The 25,135-nt window shown below is 36.6% G+C and overlaps 2 protein-coding genes across 6 annotated transcripts in view; one reads left to right on the top strand and one right to left on the bottom strand.

Annotated features, from left to right (window-relative positions):
* Positions 1-9,123, bottom strand: part of elovl1b (ELOVL fatty acid elongase 1b) — a 37,180-nt gene extending 28,057 nt beyond the window's left edge. Inside the window, exons 1-2 of one of the 3 annotated variants that reach the window (XM_048203461.1) lie at positions 8,977-9,123; positions 8,614-8,698 (exon numbers count right to left, since the gene is read on the bottom strand). The gene's annotated coding sequence lies outside the window, so the exon portion shown is untranslated. The remainder of the gene's footprint in view (positions 1-8,613; positions 8,699-8,976) is intronic. The other 2 variants (XM_048203457.1, XM_048203458.1) reach the window with 2 other exon arrangements.
* Positions 9,124-13,873: 4,750 nt separating this feature from the next.
* On the top strand, positions 13,874-20,761 carry LOC125276044 (MOB kinase activator 3C-like). Of its 3 annotated transcripts, none has more exons than XM_048203453.1 (4): positions 13,874-14,234; positions 16,240-16,796; positions 17,921-18,123; positions 20,145-20,761. In XM_048203453.1, the coding sequence occupies exons 2-4, from the start codon at positions 16,379-16,381 to the stop codon at positions 20,172-20,174; spliced, it is 651 nt and encodes a 216-aa protein (XP_048059410.1). In that variant the 5' UTR covers positions 13,874-14,234; positions 16,240-16,378; the 3' UTR covers positions 20,175-20,761. The 3 variants fall into 3 exon arrangements, with proteins under 3 accessions (XP_048059410.1, XP_048059409.1, XP_048059411.1); XM_048203452.1 differs by having other exon boundaries at positions 13,875-14,234; positions 16,268-16,796; XM_048203454.1 differs by lacking the exon at positions 13,874-14,234 and adding an exon at positions 14,506-14,752 and having other exon boundaries at positions 16,268-16,796.
* Positions 20,762-25,135: the final 4,374 nt, after the last annotated feature.

Here is a 25,135-nt window from a genome sequence, read left to right as displayed (position 1 = left end):
CTCATTACAGATGGCCTCTGTGTAGGTGTTGAGAGATCTGTGGTGAGGGTGTGGTTACGACTGAACTTCAATGGTTTCAAACAGAAGCTACGTTCACCTTAGCACTTAAGCAACACAGTTGCTTTCCGTTATGATCAGTATTGTATGTTGACCAGTGGTCGACAGTAACAACGTATTTTTACTTTGTTACTCTACTAAGTACAATTTTTCAAGTATCTGTATCATGCTTATATTTTAAATGTATACTTGAAGATACTTAAATGTAGTATACATTTAAGTTTCAAGTATACTTTATCAGAGTATTTTTATTTGGGGAATTCAGGGTATACTTTTTCTTGTCCACCACTGATGTTGACAAAACATTCAAGTCTGTTTACTTTTGTACTTATTTAATGCATTAAAAATCAAGTACTTTTGTACTTTTACTCAAGTAAAATTTTATTAGTAATTTTAATCAGGGTATACTTTTTCTTGTCCACCACTGATGTTGACAAAACATAAGTCCTGTCATTATTTAGCACTTATAGATTATTTGTATCACAAGTAAATAAAGAGGCTCAAATACTAAAGTGTTTAAAACATGGATATTCAGATTAAAGGGATAGCTCAGCCAAAAATGTAAATTCTGTCATCATTTACTCACTTCTCAAGTTGTTCCAAACCTGTATACATTTCTTTGTTCTGCTATACACAAACGAAGATATTTGGAAGAATGTTCTCGCCCCCAATTAACTACCATAGTAGGAAAAAAAAAAAAAAAAAAACTATGGTAGTTAATGGAGGGCAAGATCTGTTTGGTTACAAACATTCTTCCAAATATCTTCCTTTGAGTACAGCAGAATAAAGAAATTTGGAACAACTTGAGACATACACAATAGAGGGTATGCACTGACATCACTTTCCCGCTCCCTCAGCTGGACTGAGTGGCAAAAGAGCCTGCTGCATGACTGGATATAATAGGGAAAACTGCGAAAACGGGAGTAAAACAAATGATTACACTAAGGCCCAATCCCAATTCTACCCCTTACCCCTTCCCCTTTGTTTCGCGCGATCACGTGAAGGGGTAGGGGTGTCCCAATTCTCATTTGGTTGGAGGGGAAGGGGTAGGGAAGGGCCAGGTAGCCCTTCAAACGAAGATTTTTCGGACCACACTTCAGACGAAGGGGTATGATAAATTCCAACATGGCCGACCGAGCGAGCAGAGAGACCCATAAATGTAAGTATTTTTTTACGGTAAACAGTATTTTAGTAATAAATAATCACTTGTTTTATGTTGCCTTTAATCTTGTGTTCATGTATACGGTTATATTCTCCGAAAAAAGATTTGTTAAAATCGCTATGAAAAAGTTCGCTAATGTTTTTTACTTTATGATAGTTCCACAACATTTTTTATATTTTATTGAAACCCGCGTTGATTTGACAACATAAATTCAAATCCGGTGGCAGCTAACTTGTCTTTTTGCCGCATGCCTGATTAATGTATTGTTTTGTTGTGGTTACGTCCATAAATACGTGTACGTTACATGATATAAACAAAAAGTGCATTCAGTTTGTGTGCTTATTCATCAGTATTGTATGTAGCTGTCGCCCAAGCAACAGAGATCACTACAGCTATCGGTGGCATCTTAGAAGTGTGTGATAAACATCGGCGCATCTATGACGTAGGAGCTAGCGACGACTTATGATGACGTGTAACGGTCTAGTAGTGGTGTCCCATTTCTTAGGGGAATATTTTCAGCCCTACCCCTTGACACTCTGTTTCAAGGGGCAAGGGGAAGGGGAAGGGGTATAAAATAGAATTGGGATTGGGCCTAAAGGTGGGGCTCGATAGTGTTTCTCACAACTAGTCAAAGAAACTTAATTCAATGCATATTCCAGCCAGGAATCATGTTTCCTGACATTTATATGTGCCTGATTTTGACAAAAGGGAAATCCATGAAGCAAATCTGCCTGTGAACGCTTTACAAATACAACATTACACACTGCATGAAAGGTAATTTTCAATTAAAAAGTGTTATTTTATACTACAATGATTATTATAATATTAATAAAAAATAACTGTTATACTGCAATTACTATATTTACTATTATTACTATTATTATTACTATTATGATTATTATACAAAACAAGCACAGCAAACTTGGGGAACCAAAAAAAAAAAAAAATCAATATCCATACCAAAATCGTAATCACAACCCCCTAACAACTGCTGACTGACTGCTCTGCAAAATTACTGACAAAGAGTCGATTAAAATGTCAGCTGCTCTGAAGGTCACTGAATAATCCACACACTGCATGAGTGTGTGATTACAGAGTGGTTAATAAATTATGGTGTTGTTGAGGCAATTGTAATAAGTTATGTCACCGTGTGTTCGTGGGGGAGTACTTGAGGAAACTGAGGGAGGTGGAAAATAATAAGCAAAGGACAAGTTAGCAAAACCACTCTTACAGGCCTGACTGCTTATACGGCAAAAAATGTGTGTACACTGAATACTTGTAATACACTCACGAAAAAAATGAAATCATAAATTTAAAATAATAAAGCTAATGTGATTCTGTAAACCAAACTACATGGACCACACAGCAAACCAGCAGGTCCAGGTCAAATAAATATAAATAAAGGTGATGAAATGCGTCAATCTGCAAGTGTTTGTAACCAGAGACCTTTTGCATCTGGTCAGCCATCTTGCTAAACCAGAAGAACACATGGTTATCCATCCTGGGTGACCAGCTAGAACATCTTAAACCAGCGGAGACCAGCAAACCAATATAGGATGGTTTAGAGGAGGTTAAGAATGTGTGGTTGTCTCAATCCAGCAAACCAGGGGGAAAAAATGCTCTCAAATTTCAAAAAAATCCCTGTTGTACCTCACCGAGGGATTTTACAACAAATGATTCATCATATAACAATGTGCCATGGAACCATGGCGACCTCTGATTAATGCTAATGCCAAGATACAAAACTTTTCTTGTAATCTTGGCTATGAAGGGTCTGGTGACATTTCAACAAAGACTTTCAGCAGGTATTGTTGCATTAAGCAGGTTAAAAAATAGCCTGTTGAGGTATATGAAAATACAGTGCCAAGAGTGTTTGCAAACAGGTATTTCTCCATTTCTGTGGTACAAGAAAATTTCATAACTGCACGAAAATAACCCAAAGCCCTAACCAGTCTGACACACAGCCCCTGTCAGGCCTCCAAAACCTCAAAAGCACAAAACTAATCCGTCAAGACAGGTGCTCAGTCCAACAGCCAGTGCATTACCTCTTGGTAATGCAAACTTAAAGTGATACTTCACCCAAATATGAAAATTGTGATCATTTGTTATGACTTTTTATTCCAAAAAAATATTAAAGCAGTGTGGGGCTATTCAAACAATTGGTGCACTATATTCCAAGTCTTCTGAAGCCAATGAATAGATTAGTTGATTTGTGTGAGGAACAGAGTGAAATTTAAAGGGTTAGTTCACCCAAAAATTTAATTTCTGTCATTAATTACTCACCCTCATGTCGTTCCAGACCCGTAAGACCTTAGTTCATCTTCGGAACACAAATTAAGATATTTTTGATGAAATCCAAGAAGCTTATCCGACTCCTTCATAGAGAGTACTTTAACCACCACTTTCAAGTTTCAGAAAGATACTAAAGACAATGTTAAAATAGTCCACATGACTACAGTGGTTCAACCTTAATTTTATGAAGTGACTGAGAATACTTTTTGTGTGTTAAAACAAAACAAAAATAACGGATATCTTCTCTTCTGTGACATTCTCCTACACTATTTACATCCAGCGCTACCATGCTCTACATCAGAATGCCAGCTCAGTATTGGCCGGCTCCTGCGTCAGCATCGTACGAATGTGTCGTGCGGCTCACATGAACAGCATCAGCCAATACGGAGTCTGCGTTCTGACGTAGAACCTGAAAGCACTGCAACAAAAATAGCATAGGTGAATGACAGGGGAAAGACGAATTTGTTTTGTTTTTGCGCACAAAAAGTATTCTCACTACTTCATAAAATTAAGGCTGAACCACCGCAGTCATGTGGACTATTTAAATTATGTCTTTAGTACCTTCTAGTGTTGTCAAAATACCGACTTCGGTACCTAGTCGGTACTGAAATTTTAAAAACGTGACGCTTTGAGCACTGTTGAGTGGATTCGTAAACATCTCTGATTGGCCGTTGTTTTCACGGCTCATTGGATATGTCTGTGATAGGCTTCAATGATCAATGCTGTAAAAACGTTGTAAATAGTCATCAATTAATCTCTTCACTAAGCGCTTACACAGATACACACGGGAGCATTTGAAAGCAGGCGTCTATCGCGGATCGGTCCACTGTTAGACGCCTGCTTTCAATCGCTCGCGCTCCCACTTTCAAAACGCTTTCAAATTTAAACACTTCCGTGTGCTTTCAAATGCTCCCACGCGTTGATCATTGTAGGCATATCCGATGAGCGCGTCAACACAATGGCCAATCAGAGATGTTTATGAATCCGCTCAACAGCGCTCAAAGCGTCACGTTTTTAAAATTTCAGTACCGATAGGGACCGAAGTCGGTACTTTTGACAACACTAGTATCTTCCTAGACCTTGAAAGTGGTGGCTAAATTGCTGTCTATGAAGGAGTCAGACAGCTCTTTCATCAGGATTTCATTAAAAAAAAACATATATATCTTAATTTGTGTTCCAAAGATGAACGAAGGGTGAGCAATAAATGACACAATTTTCATTTTTGGGCAAACTAACCCTTTAAGTGATTCATTGAAAATCAAATTGACAGCCACAGTGACATTCAGTATTCACTTTCATTTAATGGAAAGAGCAGCTCGGACATTTTGCTTTAAATTCCATTTGTGTTCCACAGAAGAAAGTCAGTCATAGGATTCTGAAAGACATTTAATTTCTCTATGAACTATGTCTTTAAACAAAATAATCATTAAAAGACCACTGCACTTTAAAACTGAAATCTAAATTAAGGTTGCTTATTTTAAAAGGAGGGACTGAATTAAACAATTTAGAAGGCCAGAAAATTATCCAAATTTACATAAAAACAACACTAATTTTACCTGCATGCCATTATCAGGTGTCATAATCAAGTAAATAAACTACTCAAATATAAAAAAAACAGGTGCTCTCCCTGAAATAATCCAGATACCAGACTACTGGCGAAGACAGAAAAAAAAAAAAAAAAAAACAATTGAAAAAAACAAAAAAGTGTGCGAGCTGTCACATTAGGTATGAGCTATGATGCGTCTTACTCAGTGCTGTATTACGAGAAGAATGAGTGAGGAACAAGTGTCACCGGGAATGCCTTGTTTCAGGAATGAATGGAATTAAACTACAATGTGATTGTTTGAATCAGCAAGGCAGAGCAACGTGTTTGAAGTGCAGAAGTGTGGAGTGTCAGCATTTACACATCGAAATACTGTCAATGACACATGCGCCAAACATTCTCATTGCTCTCTTAAGTACTTCTTCCCCACACAACATTACAGAGATGTCACAACAGGTTTGCAAATACATTCATTTTCCATTAGTTAAAATGTCACAATGACAATGCTAATTATCTGATTTGAAAAAGAAAAAAAAAGTTGCTGTTTGGATTCTAATAGGCAAATACTTAGTCTATGGATGGATCATTATTAGTGATTATCATTTTTCTAGAATGTTATATTGGCAACGGTTCTTTTAACCCTAAAAGATGGAGTGTGTAGCTTTTAATTTCTTAAACAACCATGTATTAAGATATATCATGGCCATATTCCAGGATGACAACGTCAAGATTCACCAGGCTCAAATTGTGAAAGAATTGTTGGGAGGGAGCATGAAGAATCATTTTCACACATGAATTGGCACTGACCTTAACCTCAGTGTAAGTTTTTGGGATGTGCTGGAGTAGACTTTACAGAGTGCTTACCTCTTGCATTGTCAATACAAGATATTGAGCAAAAAATGATGCACTTCTCGATGGAAATAAATAATTGTGATGTTATTTCCATCAAGAGGTGCATCAATTTTTGCTCAAGATCTTGTATTGACAATGCAAGAGTCGAGCACTCTGTAAAGTCTACACCAGCACATCCCAAAAACTTTCAATGAAATTAAGGTCTGGACGCAGAAGTGCCAATTCATGTGTGAAAATGATTCTTCATGCTCTCTGAACCATTCTTTCACAATTTTAACTCTGAATCTTGACATTGTCATCCTGGAATATGGCCATGATGTGTCTTCCTACATGGTTGTTTAAAAAATGAAAAGCTACACACTCCGTCTGTTAGGGTTAAAAGAACCGTTGCCAAATATATAACATGCTAGTAACATAATAATCACTGTAGTAATGATCCATTCATAGATTCTTTTTCATAGGCTTTTTTTTTTTTGGCTGGGCAGTGTATGTATACAGTGCAATGAGGTCTGAGACCACTAGTAAAAATGCTTATATTAAGCATATTTTTAATTTTAAAAGAAATCAGCATAACAATTTGTATGAAAATTAATTTCCATTTCTAGTTTATTTCTCTTACACCGCATAAAGTCCAAGTCTAAAAGTTGTAAATAATGTTCTCCAGCATCGTTTTCAAAATCTTGTGCTTCAAAGGAAGAAAATCTGGTCTTTTGTACAAAAGAATTATGTCAGTGTCACAATTTTACTTATTTGATCTAGAAATTGTACAGATTATCATCAACTTTAAAAAAAAACATCAACTTTGTATAGTTTTGCACAATTTTAAAAGCTTTCCTCTTTCAGGTGTAAATTAGATTGTATCTCTCAAAACTACCCAAAATCAGTTATTAAAACCAGAACTTCCCAGTCTTTCTCTCTTCTGTTAACAATTGACAAAAAAGAGAAGTTAGGGTTTACATTAAAAATGCGATGTAGCGGAAGTAGCATGAGATCTTTTCTTCTGTAAAGTGATATACATCCGAGTGTAACGGATTCTCAAACAATTGGACTAAATGACTGAAGTCGTCCTGGAATACGTCACCAGAGAAAGTCTGTTGTTTCACCGGAAGGTCCAGTTATGACATTTTGATTAAACATTACGAGGTCAACTGAAACATGCATTGACGAATCATTCACAATAAGATTTATAATATACTTTTAGACAGACAGGGTGTACATTCATTTCATGCCAACTTTAAAGATTAATCTTATGAACTAATTATGCATTCCTTAGACATAATGCTCCAAAAAACCCTAGTGACTCAAAGGCAGCATTGCTTTGTTTTTGTTTTTTGTTTTTTTTTACACACTTGAAATATGACCAACAATGCATTCAACAGAATACCATCAAGTGAAACTTGACTAATATAAGTGTTCCTAAGCAATCTTTCTTCTTATAATAACAGAACGCCTACCAGCCCAGAAAGAGAATGCAAAAGGTTAATAGGCGTTTACTGAACATACAAACTTAGCAAGGTGTCATTCATCTCTTTGGCGGAAACTAACAGAACTGTAAAGAGGAAACTTGCAAAACACTTAGCAAGTGAAACAACCTTTCATCACACTAACAGCTAAGAGCTCTTCTATTAGGATCGTTTAAAATATTATCTGCGTCTTTAAGGAGTATAAAGCAGTATAAGGGGTCTAACAGTTCATTCATTAAACAATTAAATGGAAAACTAAACTTAAGACAAAACAAACATACATTGTGTTACATGGCACACCTCTGTTTTTACTGTAAACAAGTTAGTAAACAAGCTTCTTATTTTAACATTACATAGCATTACCACGAGGGACTGGTCACCTTCACTTGTCCAAGGTCAAACACTTCTGAAAGGGAAATCACCTATTATAATACAGACAAGTGGTGCTTCAAGTATTAGTTCACCCAAAAATTACAATTCTGTCATCATTTATGTTTATAATGACATGAGTAAATGAGTATAGAATTTTAATTTTTGAGGTTAACTATCTCTTTAAACTATAACTTGTAGTCTTTTTAAAATTATAGTCTGTTGGTTTGACAAGTAACTTTATGAGAACTGAAAGAAGAGTGATTTAGTGTCTGTGTTTCACTAATATCTGTCCCCATCTCTCTCAGATGAAACATATGCGTTTGTTTCTGTAACTCAACCACATGGGTCTAGTAAGAGGGTTATTTCCAGGGTACACATTACAGCGTATACTTCAAATAAAAACTGAGGCAACTTGCCAAGGTACAAAAAAAAAAAAAAAATATCCAGATACAGAAACAAGCAGACACAGGAAGCATGGCCACCACAGGAAGACAGCTTGTGTCCACTCTGCGATCACAGCAAAATCGAGACTGCACTTTGACAAAATGCAAAATATACACAAACACCTTTGAAAAAAAATTGGATAGAAGTAAACTGAAACATTACATATTTATTATAGTGTATGAGTCAGTCTGCTAACATGAAGGATGGTGAATAAAGTCTCTCTTCCATCACTAAACCACTTTTTAGTACTTTAAGTCTTCATCATTTATCCTTATCTTTGTTTATTGTTTTAATTTTAGAATAAAAAATGCATTTAATTTTATGTGTTAATATTACTTGTGTATTTGCACTATTGGTATTTTACATTGTATAATTTCTCACTGTACGACGCTATACTGCAAATGGTTTTGGACTATGGAAAAACTCACCTGTAACGGGTTCAGTGCTCGTGCTTTATCAGCAGATCGGTTAAACGCCTTTGGCTCCTTCGGATCTCGTCTTCTTGCGACACACCTGAACAAAAGACAGGAAACAACGCGATCATGAGCTGATATTAAACCAATCGCAGCCCTTCGGAGGCGGAGTAAACAGAAGTCGCTGCACTTCTTCAAAATGTCACTTTTCTGCGTCAAACCACGTGTGAATCAAAATGTCATTGCACGAATTAAACTTATGACACGAATTATTCACTGTTTATCTAACCCTGCACCACAAAAACACGTGCTCATTTTTCTAAACTCTCCACAAATATTCCCTTCCTTCTCTATGTACATCTCTCGAGACCGACTGACCTGTAAAACGATGACGCAGGGTCCCTTCTCAGAGCTCTTCAGGTGGGAATGATGGTTCAATCGTCCTGCCCTGCTCCCGAAAACCAACTGCACTTTCGTGTTTTCCCTCAGGTGTTTTGTAGGCTCAACCCAGCCTTCTCAGAGAGAGCGTAGGCACAGGCTGTGTCTCCATACCTACTGACATGTCTACCCAGACTAGACTGGAATTTTTGGGCATAGTAAGCGCGGTGTGAGCGGCGCCTTTTCTGTCTAGGTAGGGAACACAAGGTTTTGAGACACAACCATAGAGTGGTAAGACAGCCAGATGAACTACTGCACTTTTTCTTTTTCTAAAAATCATTTTACTCTCGTCACACTCTCTTTATATGTAGGCTAAGTGTGATATCAAGATATCTATCCATCCATCCATCCATCCATCCGGTGGCAGCTCGTCAGGGGAGGCACAGCCTCTACCCACAATGTTGAGGTGAAAATGGGAGTTTAATGTTAATAAAATTTCCAGTTATTCATTTCATTTCGTGTCTCGGAATGTGTATTTCTTGTTTGTAATTTCACCATTGTAACTAACATCATAAAATATTACTGAAGTCGGAACCACTGCAGCTCTTCCCCTAACGTGCCGAATCTGCCGATGTAATTACAGTAACGTTAGTTCGGAAAGGCCTCCCTTGGTATATCAACCAATCATCGTATATACGACGTAAATTATGCGATATTAGTTTGAATTGCTAGCGCTAATGTACCTTTTTGGAGAGTAGATATATTTAATATTTCATATATTTCCAAGATACCATTTGAACAGCAGCTACAAATTAAATCAGCAAGCAGCTTCACTAAACGGCAGAATGTGCTCTTTCAACACGGATCTATCTATCTTTCAAGCTTGGCCTATTTGTCTATGTATTTGTCTGTTCTTTCTATCTGTTCTGTCCATCTATTTGTTCCTTAAGGCAATGAGGCACATTCTCGAGAATTCTTGTACTGAAATGCCACTGTCTGCAGCTGATATGAAAATGAAAATGAAATACATTAGTGGAACATTAGACATTCACTATTTTCATTCAATGCTTTGCTCTGTGTTCCCTGATTAAATCTAAGGTACACCACAAAGTAGACTTTCTTCATGATTGGTAAGACATGTGTCTTTTTACTAAAGCATATTATAGTCATAAGTGAAAACATCCAGAATTACATACACCTAAGCTAAGGGTATTTGTTACACATATGACAAGCTAGATGACCAGCACAGATAAGATGCTTGAAATGATGTTCGGGCAAGAGTTGAAATAGTTGCGCAGGATAACACAGTTCAGTAACCGGACATCATTCATTAAACTCTTTCTTTTTTTTTCATTCACCAAAAAAGTTAAATATTTTTTTATCAATTAATAGCCTATTGCAAAATAAATCCCACAAGTTGTGAGACATACTGACATAAATCAACCTAGGCTAGAACGTGAGGTCGTCGGGGTCACGACGTATTGCATGACAACGATGCCATGCAGCGACCAAAGCCCAGTTTAATGAACATTTGTTGAAAGAAGATTTAGTTTTGAAACATCTGGTTTCAGGTCATAAATCGTCCAACTATGGCACAGCCGGTTTAGGATGTTTTTCATCACAACAGAAAGTAATTTCAGGCTGGGTCACAAACATGCATATAAATTAGCAAACGTTGCAAAAAAAAAAAAAACCCCTGGCACAGATTTCTTGAAGATCTAGTTTTTGATCTTTAACACCCACTGTTGAAGAAATTCAGAAAATTGTAGAAATATTATTTGTTCATAGATTTAGAATAGAAACCCACGAGACAAATTATATGGCTTGAATGGGAAAACATTTTACTTGATTTAATTTTTTTTATAAAACAAAAAAAAACACTATTCTCGTATACACACACTTTTTAATGTAAATTCTAGTAATCATATTAATTAAGCATATTCCAATTATCTTCATTACTCAAGAGATAAAGATACTCAAAGTGTCTTTAAAAAACTTTCATAATGTATGTTTGTGCTTTTTACTTCATACTTAAAATTTAAACCCAACGTCAATGATTGCGCCACTGTTAATAATTTGGAAACTATATTTCCATCTAGTGGTCACTAATAGTAATTACATTACTTCACAATTGTGTTTATAGTTAGTTCTGGATAGTAACTGATTATATGTAATCTGGATAATGTAATCAGATTCCAAACATTAAATACTTGTAATTAGATCATATTATGTTTTAAAGTACTCATAATCAGACTACAGTTACCTTTTTATTGATTACAAGATTACTTAATATTCAAAAGATGGCAATAAATTATTTAGAATTCATTGATTCTCCCCAATTATTCTTTTTGTCTTTTAAATTTTTTTTGTGGAATTGCACACACAGACTTGTCAGGCGACTACATGGAAAATTAAGAGGCCACAAAGCATCAACAAATAAAATATTTCATCTTTTTGTTAGTCAGTGTTTCCTTTTTATTGTTTTTATATTAAAATCACTTCTGTGAATTAAAAAAAAAGTTAAGATATAATTAATTTCAATTTAATTAAATCAAATTAATTTGATTTAATTAGCTTTTCATCAATTTATGAACCTTCCTTCCCAAACCATAGTTTGGAAAACCCTGACATAATGTAATATTTAAAGCTGCAGTCCGTAAGTTTTTCCTCTTTGTCACCATCTCTGTTAGACACCTGCAACTGCAGTTATTTGCGGGATTATCATCTTTACGTGTGTTGTGGATCGGCACAGCTCCTCACGGATGAATCTAATGCTTTGAGGAGAATGTGTGGCTGTCAGTCACAGCACCTGTACATGTACTTTGGAATAACAGATTGTATGGGAAGTATGACCAAAATAAGAATTTTCACCAGAAAATCTCATCTGAACAAGTAAGTAGCAAATCTGCCACTTTTGTTCTGACCAACTGGGGGGAAAAAAGCATTACAATAAATTGCCCTACCAATGGTGATTAAATCAAAAGATCACTTATCTCATATCACATTAAACCATGCAAATTATTATTATTGTTATATTTTGTTCTCACATCAGCATTGCGTGACTATGTGTATTTAGTGTGTATTAGTGTTACCTGTAGATTTCATTTTTTGTACAGTCTAATCTCTAATTGTTAATTTGTTATACCATACAATTGACCATAAAAATTATAAGTTTAATTATTGCAGTTGCTGTGAGAAAAGGCTATAAATGATCCGCCACCTGCAGCATCCTCACATAGCCTATAGCTGGGACTCCTTTATGTAAACAGATATGATGTAATGACGCAAAGACAATCGCCGGCATGCTCAAATTGCCCTTGGAAACCCACCACTCAACTTATAAAACATTATTACAAGCTTACCGTTGTGAATCAGGGTAAGGTAAGGAGATCATTTTGAACACTAGCTGGTTATGTACTTGCTCAAAAAATTGATTTTGGATATTTTTTAACAACAAAAAAGTTACGAACTGTAGCTTGAATGTTGTTGATGACAAAAAGTGGAATCATTTTTCTTTCTCTTTGTATTTTTTATCAGTTATGCTATTCAAATGACAAATGTTATAAACAAGTTAGGTCAAAAGTAATCTAAAGGTAATCTAAAAGAATACAATTTGCAAGTAAGTTTTTTCTGATTTTATTTATTTATCCATTTTAAAGTTGGGGTATGTATTTTTTAAACTACAATGTTTGGAAGTTAGTTGGGCAGACACCAACAACAAACGTGTAACCAATCAGCAGTACGAGCAAGAGGGAGATTTGAAAAAAGAAAAAAAAAAAAAAACGCAGAAAGAGAGATGATGAGACACAATATAAATCAGCTCAAAAGAATATCACTGGAATGAAGGGTTATGACTGGGCAAGCACTTTAAAACCAGCGTTAATATTAGAAAAGCTTTCCAGCGCTGGAGAGAGCTAAGCGGGAAGGCCTGAAAACAGACACGGAGGCTGCTTTGATTCCGCTTCACATGTGAGTAACACTGGGTTTGATTGTCTGGAACTACTGTGCTGTTGGCGACTAACAACAAACACTTGTTTGTATTTACTCTTGTGTACTGTACGTTAATTTTTTGTGCTTCCTTGTTGTTCGTTCATCATCTGCACTTTATTTTTCGTGAAGCATTTTGGTGTGCGTCAGCTGTGATAAACAGACATCCACTCTTGTATTGCGTGTGTAACAGTGGTCAGATAGTGAGAATTGTGCAGGTAAACCACTGCATACTGACGACCGCTAGAGAATGCAGTGTTTGGCGTCATTGTTAGTGCATGTGCCTTGCATGCCAGCAGAGGACAGGCCGGGGTTCAAGACTGACTTGAAACAGGGTGGTTAGGATTGGAGAGTGAGTTTTGGAGGCGGAGCAATAAAGAGAGGGGTGGGTTTGTTTGGCTTGATTTCAGATATCAACAATGTCCAACAGCGTTGTTGAAAAAATACATACCCCACCTTTAAGTTAAAAAACAAATTATCTAAGGATAAATACAAATTATCTGTAACAAAATTGGTAAGTTTGGCACTTCACAATGAATTATAAACTTTTAGACAAATTAAAAAATATATTATGAACAAATGTAATATTAAACTTACATTAAGTTTTTATATTTAAAATATATTATTTATTATATTTAATGATATATTTGATATTTTAACATTATTCAATTAAAATAATAATAACAACAGTTAGTGAAAAATATGTTCCAAATGTTCTAAATAGATTTAGGTGGTCTGAGAAAGTGTGAAGTTTGGAGTAATGGGCAAACCTTGGATACAGTCCTCTTGTTTGAAGTTTCCATTCATATAGAATCCCAAACACAACAGAGTTTTGGGGGGGGTGTGGTGCTGGGCAGGGCAAAGGATGTGGCTTGATGTGGGACTGGACTTCACAAACTGCTGCTGCTCCTCCCACCACCAATGAAATCTTTCCTTTTAACTTCACACAGCCCCTGAGCACACATGACACACACACAGGCACACAAAAACAGACAACAGGGCCTACCAGACAAAATCAGGATATGACATCATACACAGGAAGAGAAGCCAAGTGACTTTTCAGCTTGTTTTTTTTTAATTCTATACTGAATTCCCTTACTGAGTTTTGGAGGGATAAGACCGGCTGATGAGTGGGAAAGAGAAAGGATCCTCACAAGACTATTTGGATTTGAGCTGTTCCCTCTTGGAAAGAACAGGAGACAGAGGAATTCTTTTCAAGTTTACCACAACATTCCAAGTGTCTAGAGCGGGACTAAAGCCAGGTTCTTTAGGTAGGGACCTTAAAATCTCCACTTTTACTTTTCTTCCATCTGTTTTCATTAGTTTTCACTTTTGTTTTCATGATCTGTGTTAATGTAGTAATGTCAGAGCTCATGTGCCGTGGGGGCTCAGAGAAAGCGTGATCAGACACGTCAGTGTTTGACGTGATTGTTGGAGGGGGTGGATAAATAACTCCTCTGTCTTTTGGTTCCTTACATATTGAATGAATCGAGTTAAATCCAACCTCTACAACTGAGTACATTTGGTATTTGTTACTCTTTAACTACCCGAAAGGATAGTGAAAGGATATTTAACACTTTGGTTAGAAACAGTGATATGTCGATTTTATAGAATTGAAAAATATATAAAAGAGAGTAAATCAAGAATTTTCTATGAATATGTAGGCTTTTTAAGTGCCTGTGTGGAAATACCATGATATGCATTATCAGTCACAGCAACAAATGCCAGAAACAGACTTATGAGACATCTAAAATGTTCCTGCAAAATATATCTTAATATGGGCTATGAGGTAAGAGAAACTGGTGATTTAACAATCTGGTTTGGTTCTCGTAACCAGGCTTTCTGTGAATACATTTATGGGAGGAGAGAGAACGAGAGAGGGAAAGAAAAACAAGACTTATCAAATAGACAAAGAAAGGATGGACTCAAACACGGATACACTCCTAGGACGTTAAATGAAAACAGAGAGGCAGGGTTTGAATGTACGGCTGAAGAGACACTTTAAAAGCCCTCCAAAACTTATCTCATTTCAGCCACTTCGAACAAACACAGGAAGTTATGAAAATGGTGATATGGATGAAACAACACGAAGGGAAACTAAATGCATTGAGAGAATTAAATGAATGAATTGTTTGTTTGTAGTGGTCTGTTTATGGAGTTTATATGCACTACCATTCAAAAGTTTGGGGTCAGTAAGATTTTTTTTAAAGAAATTAATACTTTTGTTCAGCAGGGATGCAATGAATTGATCAAAAGTTACAGACTCTTGTAATGTTATAAAAGATGTCTATTTCAAATAAATGCTGTTCTTTTTAACTTTCTTCATCAAAACAATTCAGAAAAAATATTAGTTTCCACAAAAATATATAAATGTACACTTTGAAGTTATATATATACACATACACATATATATATACACACATATATATACACATGCACACACAATATTGGACAATATTGGGGTAATGCGAGTTATGTAATCAGATTACTTTTTTCAAGTAACTAGTAAAGTAACACATTTAAATTTACAACAAAATATCTGAGTTACTTTTTCAAATAAGTAATGCAGTTACTTTGTTTTTCCATTTATTTATTTCCCTGCCCCCATGTTGAGAGAAATTGGGAGTGAGTGCAGATGCGTTGTGTGCGCTGGTTAAACATGATGGTTATTCTAGACTAGTTCTAGACTAAATGTGAGCATACATTTACTTCTCCTGGTTCCTATTCTTCTGTATTCCAGAATGGCAGCACAGCTGAAAGGCTTGTTTGTTTAAACTGCGCCCTCTACTGTACAGGTGTGAATTTGCGTTTACTTCAGCCTGAGGCTTATTCATTTCACTTTTGGCCTTTACATTTGCCAAAAATAGAACTTTTTTGTTGTTTAACTTTTTTGTTGTTATAAAAACAAACAAACAGCCCATCCCAGATGAGAAAAAGGCATTTCTTTCCATAAAAAGTAATTAAGTAGCGCAATTTTATAACACAATATTGTAATGCATTACTTTTAAAAGTCTTTCCCCAAAACTGTGCATATGTTTGTGAGTGTGTGTGTGTGTGTGTGTGTGTGAGAGAGAGAGTGTGTATATATATATATATATATATATATATATATATATATATATATATACACACACACACTGCTAACTGTCTAGATTTAGGCACAGCAAGGGTGACAAGTGTGTCATGGTTATTGTCATAAATGTTTTCTCTTTTCTTTCTATTTATAATCTCTTTCATATATATATATATATATATATATATATATATATATGACAGGCATTGCTTTACTTTTTCTGATCTCTAGAGACTTCCTCATTGGATGGGACGAGGGCCCAGGGAATCATAAGAGTCAACAATCACAACTGTCCGGATCCTGACTGGATCTGACTCCTCCATCACCCTGCTCAGTTCAGCAATGGCTCTGTGCTTGGGTCAGGTTTTCAGCAAAGACAAAACATTCCGGCCTCGAAAGCGATTTGAACCTGGGACCCAGCGTTTTGAGCTGTACAAAAGAGCCCAAGCATCTCTGAAATCAGGCCTGGACCTGAGGAAAGTGGTGCAGCTGCCAGATGGGGAGAACATTAATGACTGGATAGCTGTGCACGTGGTGGATTTCTTCAATCGTATCAACCTCATCTACGGGACCGTGAGTGAGTTCTGCACTGAGAAGAGCTGTCCCATCATGTCTGGAGGGCCACGTTATGAATACAGGTGGCAGGATGGGGATCAATACAAGAAGCCCACCAAGCTGCCTGCTCTTATATACATGAACCTCCTGATGAACTGGATCGAGTCACTCATCAATAATGAGGACATCTTTCCTACCAGAGTAGGTGTGTGATGTCAAATATGTTTTCCAGACATCTTCATTGTTCTGATAGGGCTATACTAGTGCAGTCTGTCATTGACATGACACACATTTATTTTTTGTTAAATGCTAAATTAATCATTTGATATTTTTTTAGAGGGCATAAAGTACATAAAATATCAGGGTCATATAACTGTCCTGATATCATTAAAAGAATGAAATTCTTGAAAAGAAAACCTTATTGAATATGTTTGGCATTATCTTTCATTATTATTTATTATTAGAAATCCTTTTTATCAAAACTGCCTCACTGCTTATTAATATATTTGAAAACCATTTGAGTCATAGTTCAGCCAACATTTGTTCAACCAAACATTTTCAGAAAACTAATCAAAACATAAAAATTATATCATAAAGCAGAAACCTGCTGACTGTGTCAAGGTCAAAAAGTCCCTTAAATAATTAAATAATTTGTATGAATTAAGGTATTTTATATATTAAAAAATAAGTTAAAATATATTTATCACATGACACAGTATAAGAAAAATATGTTATTCTTAGTTTATGGTTACAACACATTCTTAGAGTCATAAAACTGCAACTTTTACAAAGAGTACATTTATTTGTGTTTTAAACTAGATTTTTATGTTTCTTTAAGTTTTCCTATCTTTTAACACTCCTATATTTGTAACCTTTTTACTGTTTCAGTAAGTAGCTTTGAATAGCTTAGCGTATTAATAAATGAGTATGCAAATGAAAGGAATTAGGACAAAAATATTTAGATAGAAATATTACTGGATAACTGGGTTGAGAAATTATCCAGTTAAGTTTCTCAGGAATTGCTGTATAATTCTTGGGGCCAGGGAACACTAGACATACTTCTGTCTGAAGAAAAAAAAAAAAAAAATAGCTGGATAGAGTTACAAAGGCTATACTTAAGCACTGCCAACAATTCATAATTCCACAGGCTGAACTTTTCGCTGAAACCCTTGAGACATACTCAGTAGGCTTTTTCTCCTTAAATACCATTTGAATTTTCTCATGGAAAAAAATCATAGAGCACAAGTCTACCATCTTGAAATGTGTTAATGATACAGTGCAATACAATGCGATGTGATAAGGGTGACACGGGTTTTCTTCTGTTTTTAGGAGTCCCTTTTCCAAAGAACTTTCAGCAGGTGTGCAAGAAGATTCTGAGTCGGTTGTTTCGGGTGTTTGTACACGTGTACATCCATCACTTTGACATGATCTGTAGTATGGGAGCTGAGGCTCATATCAACACCTGCTACAAACACTACTATTTCTTCATCTCTGAGTTCAGCCTTATTGACCACTCGGAGCTGGAGCCACTGGTGAGAGAGCTGCACTTTCATTATTGTTATAGAGCAGAGGGGCATGATTGTTGACTGACACTCAATAATAATGATTGTTAGCAGACACAAGGATGATAGAGGCCATCAGTGTTAAGGGGTAACGCATTACAAGCATTGCTTGAATTGAGGGGGGGCTGGGGGGATCCAGGACCCCCCATAAGGCTTGATTCAATTTGAGCACTGATTACAAGTAACGCAAGTTAGGTAATCAGATTACTTTTTTAACGAGTAATGCATTACTTTTAAATTTACCACAAAATATCTTAGTTACCTTTTCAAATATGTAATGCAGGTTACTTTGTTTTCCCATGTATTGACTGACACAGTTAGTGCCCAGGTCAAAAAACAGTACACTTCCATAATGTAGTGCTCTATTTTCGCACATTAATTTTGTACTTAATATGCTAAAAATTCTTCTTTAGTACTTCTTAAGATAATCTTAAGAACATCTAAGTGTACTCAACTGTGCTATTTTGAGACACCATGAATATGAACTAAAATGTACTTTTAACATACTATCTTTGTATTAAAAAAATGTATTTAGTTACCACTTGTAATACACTTGAACCGATCTTTCATACTACATGTGGTAACTAAATACATTTTATTAAAACAGAGATAATATGTTAAATTTTCTCTGTGTCCTGTAAAGGCATTGTGTGCGCTGTGTAAACATGATGGTTATTGTAGTTCTGGACTAAATGTGAACAGGCGTTTACTCAACTCACTTTCACAATAACAGATTCAGTATTCCTCAAAATGAATAAAAATAGTGAAATGCAAACTCAGAAAATTATGCAATAATTAAATATTTTAAAGGATTAGTTCACTTTAAAATGAAAATTAGCCCAAGCTTTACTCACCATCAAGCCATCCTAGGTGTATATAACTTTCTTCTTTCTGATGAACACAATCGCAGAAATATTTATAAATATCCTGACGCAGTGAATGGGACCAACGAGTATGAAGCTAAAGAAAGTACATCCATCCATCATAAATGTATTCCACGTGGCTCCAGGGGGTTAATAAAGGCCTTCTGAAGCGAAGCGATGCGTTTGTGTGAGAAAAAATATCTAGCTTCCATCAGACCGCCTTCTGTGTTCAACTTACAAAGAAAGTGTAACTCGTCTCGCATTTCAAAACGCTTACACTACGTCCTACGTCTTCCGTATTCAACTTACGAAAAAAGCGTCACTGACGGGACTTCAGTTACGCTTTTTTTTGTAAGTTGAATGCGGAAGGCGGTCTGGCTGATATTTATTAATATTTCTCAGATTGTGTTCATCAGAAAGAAGAAAGGCATATACATTTAGGATGGCTTGAGGGTGAGTAAAGCTTGGGATAATTTTCATTTTAAGTGAACTAATGCTTTAAATTACGCAAATATGTATTTAATCTCACTTTATTAACCAATATCTTTGCTGCTGACCTTTGATGATCCAATTCAACTGTACCAATAGGTAAAAAATTACTTTAAAGAAACATCACATTTGTGTTCCTTTTTATTTTTTATTTTTTTATTGCTGAAATAAGAATGTTGAACTTTCTTCTCTTGCATCCTATTCTTCTGCTATTCAAAAAGTTTTGAGCGGCGCCCTCTACTGTACAGGTGTGAATTTGCATTTCCTTCAGCCTGAGGCTTATTCATTTCACTTTTGATGTGAAAGGGCCTTTACATTTGCACAAAAAAAAAAAAACTTTTATACATTAAATTATTAAAAAAAAACAAGCAAGCCTAGGTAAGAAAAAGTGATGCAAAAGTAAAGCAACACAACTTTCCATAAAAAGTAACTAACACAATTAGTTACTTTTTTAGGGAGTAACACAATATTGTAATGCATTACTTTTACAAGTAACTTTCCCCAACATTGGTGGCATTTAGTGTCTTAAAGCAGAATGTACTCAGCCTTAGCTAACTTGCCAGTTTTATGAACAACTATGCTGACAACACATTGCAAATGTGGTGTGTCCTGATAATTGGATCTTTTCTGTCTTTACAGAAAGAAATGACAGAGAGGATCTGCCACTGAAAGATGTGGAGGATGGATGTGCATCCAAAAGCACAAAAAACTTCAAACAGACCAAAAGAACTTGAGGTCTGATCTACGATCAGACGAGACCTAAGACTCACAAATATGCTAAACTGCAATACAACTTTGCTTCAATATTTCAGAAATACTATGGGTCCAAAAATTCAGTATGTTGAGACAGTAAATGTTTAAATTATATATGTCAGATTGTGCAGTATTGATATGAAATGATGCATTGATTGCTTAGTATTCTGCATATATTTTTAAGCATTTCACAATGTGACTTCAACGATACTTTAAAAATATTTGTCCCTGAGGGAAACTTGTCTTGAAATGGCATGTCTAAAACTTCTGCTAAGTTTAAGATGTTACACTCTTGCTCTGTCGAGTCTGTGCCAGTGCAGGGGCGGAAGCCTTTGCTAGTATTTTTATTTAACCAGGGCATGTGCAGTAAGAAACTATTATCATAGCTGGTGAATGATGATGAATAGTACTCCACAGTGTTGTTCTTATTTCAGGACATTTTGATGTGCTGTTTTTGCTATTGTATTTTTGCATGCATGTAAAATACAAACATTTTAAATGACTCTCTTCTTTTTAATTTTTTATAAACTGGATGGGAAATTACAAACCAGAAGTTTCTCATGACATTACTTTCAGACATTCATTATACTTAGCCTTCCTTAGTAGCCTATACTGCAACTCATTATTACAATATCCATACATATCACTCAAAAAAAAAAAAAAAAGTGCTATATAGCACTAAAAGTGGTTATTTGCTCGTAATCATAGGGGGACCACTTTTGGTGCTATGGCACCATATCTTTAAAGGTGCTCTACAGCAAATGGTGCTATGTAGAACCCATAAGAGGTGCCATATCGCATTTTATGTCTTCAACAAAAATGGTGCTAAACAGCACCAACAGTGGTTCTTTGGCTCGTAAAGAGCCTTTTAAAGGGGCTTAACAGGTTCTTTGTACAGCAGTGGTGCTACACCTTAACCACCCCAAAGAACCACTGAAGAACCACTGAAGAACTGTACCGGGGCTTAACAGATTCTGTATATGGTAGCGGTGCTATGTAGCACCTCAGTCATTCCAAAGAACCACTGAAGAACCTCTGAAGAACCACTGAAGCACCAAGATTTGGTGCTATACAGCACTTAAAGTGGTTCCCCTATGATTACGAGCCAAAGAACCACTTTTAGTACTACAGTGGGTATGGAAAGTATTCAGACCCCCTTAAATTTTTCACTCTTTGTTATATTGCAGCCATTTGCTAAAATCATTTAAGTTCATTTTTTTTCCTCATTAATGTACACACAGCTCCCCATATTGACAGAAAAACACAGAATTGTTGACATTTTTGCAGATTTATTAAAAAAGAAAAAACTGTGAAATATCACATGGTCCTAATATCACCTGGACCCTTTGCTCAGTATTTAGTAGAAGCACCCTTTTGATCTAATACAGCCATGAGTCTTTTTGGGAAAGATGCAACAAGTTTTTCACACCTGGATTTGGGGATCCTCTGCCATTCTTCCTTGCAGATCCTCTCCAGTTCTGTCAGGTTGGATGGTAAACGTTGGTGGACAGCAATTTTTAGGTCTCTCCAGAGATGCTCAATTGGGTTTAAGTCAGGGCTCTGGCTGGGCCATTCAAGAACAGTCACGGAGTTGTTGTGAAGCCACTCCTTCGTTGTTTTAGCTGTGTGCTTAGGGTCATTGTCTTGTTGGAAGGTAAACCTTCGGCCCAGTCTGAGGTCCTGAGCACTCTGGAGAAGGTTTTCATCCAGGATATCCCTGTACTTGGCCGCATTCATCTTTCCTTCGATTGCAACCAGTCGTCCTGTCCCTGCCGCTGAAAAACACCCCCACAGCATGATGCTGCCACCACCATGCTTCACTGTTGGGGCTGTATTGGACAGGTGATGAGCAGTGCCTGGTTTTCTCCACACATACCGCTTAGAATTAAGGCCAAAAAGTTCTATCTTGGTCTCATCAGACCAGAGAATCTTATTTCTCACCATCTTGGCAAACTCCATGCGGGCTTTCATGTGTCTTGCACTGAGGAGAGGCTTCCGTCGGGCCACTCTGCCATAAAGCCCCGACTGGTGGAGGGCTGCAGTGATGGTTGACTTTCTACAACTTTCTCCCATCTCCCGACTGCATCTCTGGAGCTCAGCCAAAGTGATCTTTGGGTTCTTCTTTACCTCTCTCACCAAGGCTCTTCTCCCCCGATAGCTCAGTTTGGCCAGACGGCCAGCTCTAGGAAGGGCTCTGGTTTTCCCAAACGTCTTCCATTTAAGGATTACGGAGGCCACTGTGCTCTTACGAACCTTAAGTGCAGCAGAATTTTTTTTGTAACCTTGGCCAGATCTGTGCCTTGCCACAATTCTGTCTCTGAGCTCTTCAGGCAGTTCCTTTGACCTCATGATTCTCATTTGCTCTGACATGCACTGTGAGCTGTAAGGTCTTATATAGACAGGTGTGTGGCTTTCCCAATCAAGTCCGAATCAGTATAATCAAACACAGCTGGACTCAAATGAAGGTGTAGAACCATCTCAAGGATGATCAGAAGAAATGGACAGCACCTGAGTTAAATATATGAGTGTCACAGCAAAGGGTCTGAATACTTAGCACCATGTGATATTTCAGTTTTTCTTTTTTAATAAATCTGCAAAAATGAGGGAAAAATGAACTTAAATGATTTTAGCAAATGGCTGCAATATAACAAAGAGTGAAAAATTTAAGGGGGTCTGAATACTTTCCGTGCCCACTGTATATAGCACCATTTTTTTAAGTGTAGACTGATATAATGAAAATGGCTGTCTATGTGAAATTCTTAAATTAAATCAAACCAATTAAAGAACAATTGCACTGAATCATTCAGACCATTTTGGCTCGGTTTGACCTATTAATAAAAAAGAACAGATTCAAAAATAACAATTCACTATTGCTTGCAAGCAATAAAAAGCTCTGGTAAAGTATTTTTACAGCTGAGCACAACTAGAAAGAAAAGATATTCAGTAAACCTGTAACAAATGTTAGGAATTAATAATAAGATATTAATAATTTCTGTGTATTTTCCAGGTTCAGCTTATGATTTATGCAGGTTTCTAATGATAGCCTTTGGCAACCCTGAATTATGCAGGATTATATACTAAATTAACACTGTAAAAATTAATTGAACGGCTGACTAAAGCACAACTGGGAAACTTTCACGACAGAGAATTCAGATTAACACTAATAAATCAACTCCATCACTGCATAACTCCTTTATAGGGACTTTACCGCGGACACGGAAAGTTAGTCAGCATTAACATTAAAAGAGTTATTCACTGTATGAGTCTAATCATGTCCTGTATTACTCCCTTATAATCGCCTAACGCCAGTCAATGAGTGAAATGGGTATTTCTCCAGTGAGAAATACTAAATCTATGAATCATATTCGTGGCAGCCCTCTGGTGGCAGAACGTCTTCGCGTATGAATATTCATTAGGTCATGCTTGCGTTATCTCGTAATCTCCCCCGTTCGTCCAGTCACGTAACGTTAACCTGATTAATATTCATAACCCAACCCGTCACCATAGTGTGATTCGCAAATGCAACGCAGTGACCATCAGTAGGAGGGCAGTTGGCGCGAGTGGGGGGGTGGTGCTGTTGTGGTTTCTGCGTTGTCCTCTTCCTCCCTGCTGCTGTTTAGCGGAGGATGGCCCTGACCGCGGAGGCACTCACAACACAAATAGACTCATTCGGCCGCAATTTTCAGGTTTGAGTCTTTCTTTTCTCATGCTTTATATATATGTATATAGTTAAAATTTTACAAGTAGCTAGATCTAGTCTAGCTCGCTGATGTGTCATGTGATAAAGTGGCTTCATCGATTGGGTCGCTCGATTCGCGCCAGGTCGCAAAAACAAACGATTGTACTCAGTTCTGAAAGCGCGAGTTATAAGTCCTATGTTTCATGTATTAAAAACTAAGATTTTCAGTTACTCAAACACATCTCTTTGGTTAACTTAACGTAGCACTATCACAATTCTGCTGACATTGCGACACTATTTTAGTTCTCTGACACTTGTTGCTTGTCTTCGACACTCATTTTTTTACAATTCATATTCTTCGCCTCTTAAAGGGATAACGTTAGTTCATTAAAAAACGATCTCTGTCATTATTCACCGTCATGTTCACCCAAACCGTGGAGCATAAAAGAAGGACTGATAACCTCAGTCTCCATTCACTTTCATTGCATCTCTTTTCCAAACAATGAAATTGAATGATGACTAATGTTATCGTTCTGCCTAAACATTTTTAATTACGGAAGAAAGTCTTATAAGGTTCGTTAGAATTTTTGAATTAACTGTCAATCAGTATCAACTTGCAGCTGTTTCTTTAAATATGTAAATTTGTCCAGCCCGCTGCTACGCTAACCAGTATTCCCGCCTATTACCCCCAACCAACGTTATTTATTAAAGAATGGCGATGTACAATGATGTATTAGATATTAATTTCGTATATGCATTACGCCATATAATTGAATCCTTCTTCATTCTCATTATTTCTCTGTATTTATGTAATACGAGAAATACATCCTGTTAAGTGTTCTGGATTTTCCCCTTAGCAGCCAGATGATAACTTGACCAAACATGTCACGACACTAATACATATATATGCTCTGCTCAATAAGGAAACGCGTCGTTAAATATCTTTGACATGATTTCACTCAACCTACTTTGAAGAAACCCGTATGTGACGCTGCACAGCTGGCGTCACGAGTTTTCCCTGCGGCGCGAGAGCTGTCACGGCTCCGGCGTCTCGCTCAGCTTCTGGAATGATCGTGTCTGTTTTTTCTTTCAGCTCTCGGACCTTCAGGCGCTCCACTGCTCCTGCCAGGTACTGGCAAGTATCGCTACTTACCTTAAAACGAGCTTTTTGACTGGTTTGTGAGTCTCATACTGTGGG

Source organism: Megalobrama amblycephala, linkage group LG9, assembly GCF_018812025.1.
Source record: "Megalobrama amblycephala isolate DHTTF-2021 linkage group LG9, ASM1881202v1, whole genome shotgun sequence".
NCBI lineage: Eukaryota > Metazoa > Chordata > Actinopteri > Cypriniformes > Xenocyprididae > Megalobrama > Megalobrama amblycephala.
Note: the sequence above shows the minus strand (reverse complement) of the source record. Positions and strands in the feature narration are given on the sequence as shown.

Coding starts and splice junctions, on each gene's coding strand:
- LOC125276044 (XM_048203453.1), top strand. CDS start 16,379: ATGGCTCTGTGCTTGGGTCAGGTTTTCAGCAAAGACAAAACATTCCGG. Junction 16,797..17,920: donor CATCTTTCCTACCAGAGTAG/GTGTGTGATGTC, acceptor TTCTGTTTTTAG/GAGTCCCTTTTCCAAAGAAC. Junction 18,124..20,144: donor ACTCGGAGCTGGAGCCACTG/GTGAGAGAGCTG, acceptor CTGTCTTTACAG/AAAGAAATGACAGAGAGGAT.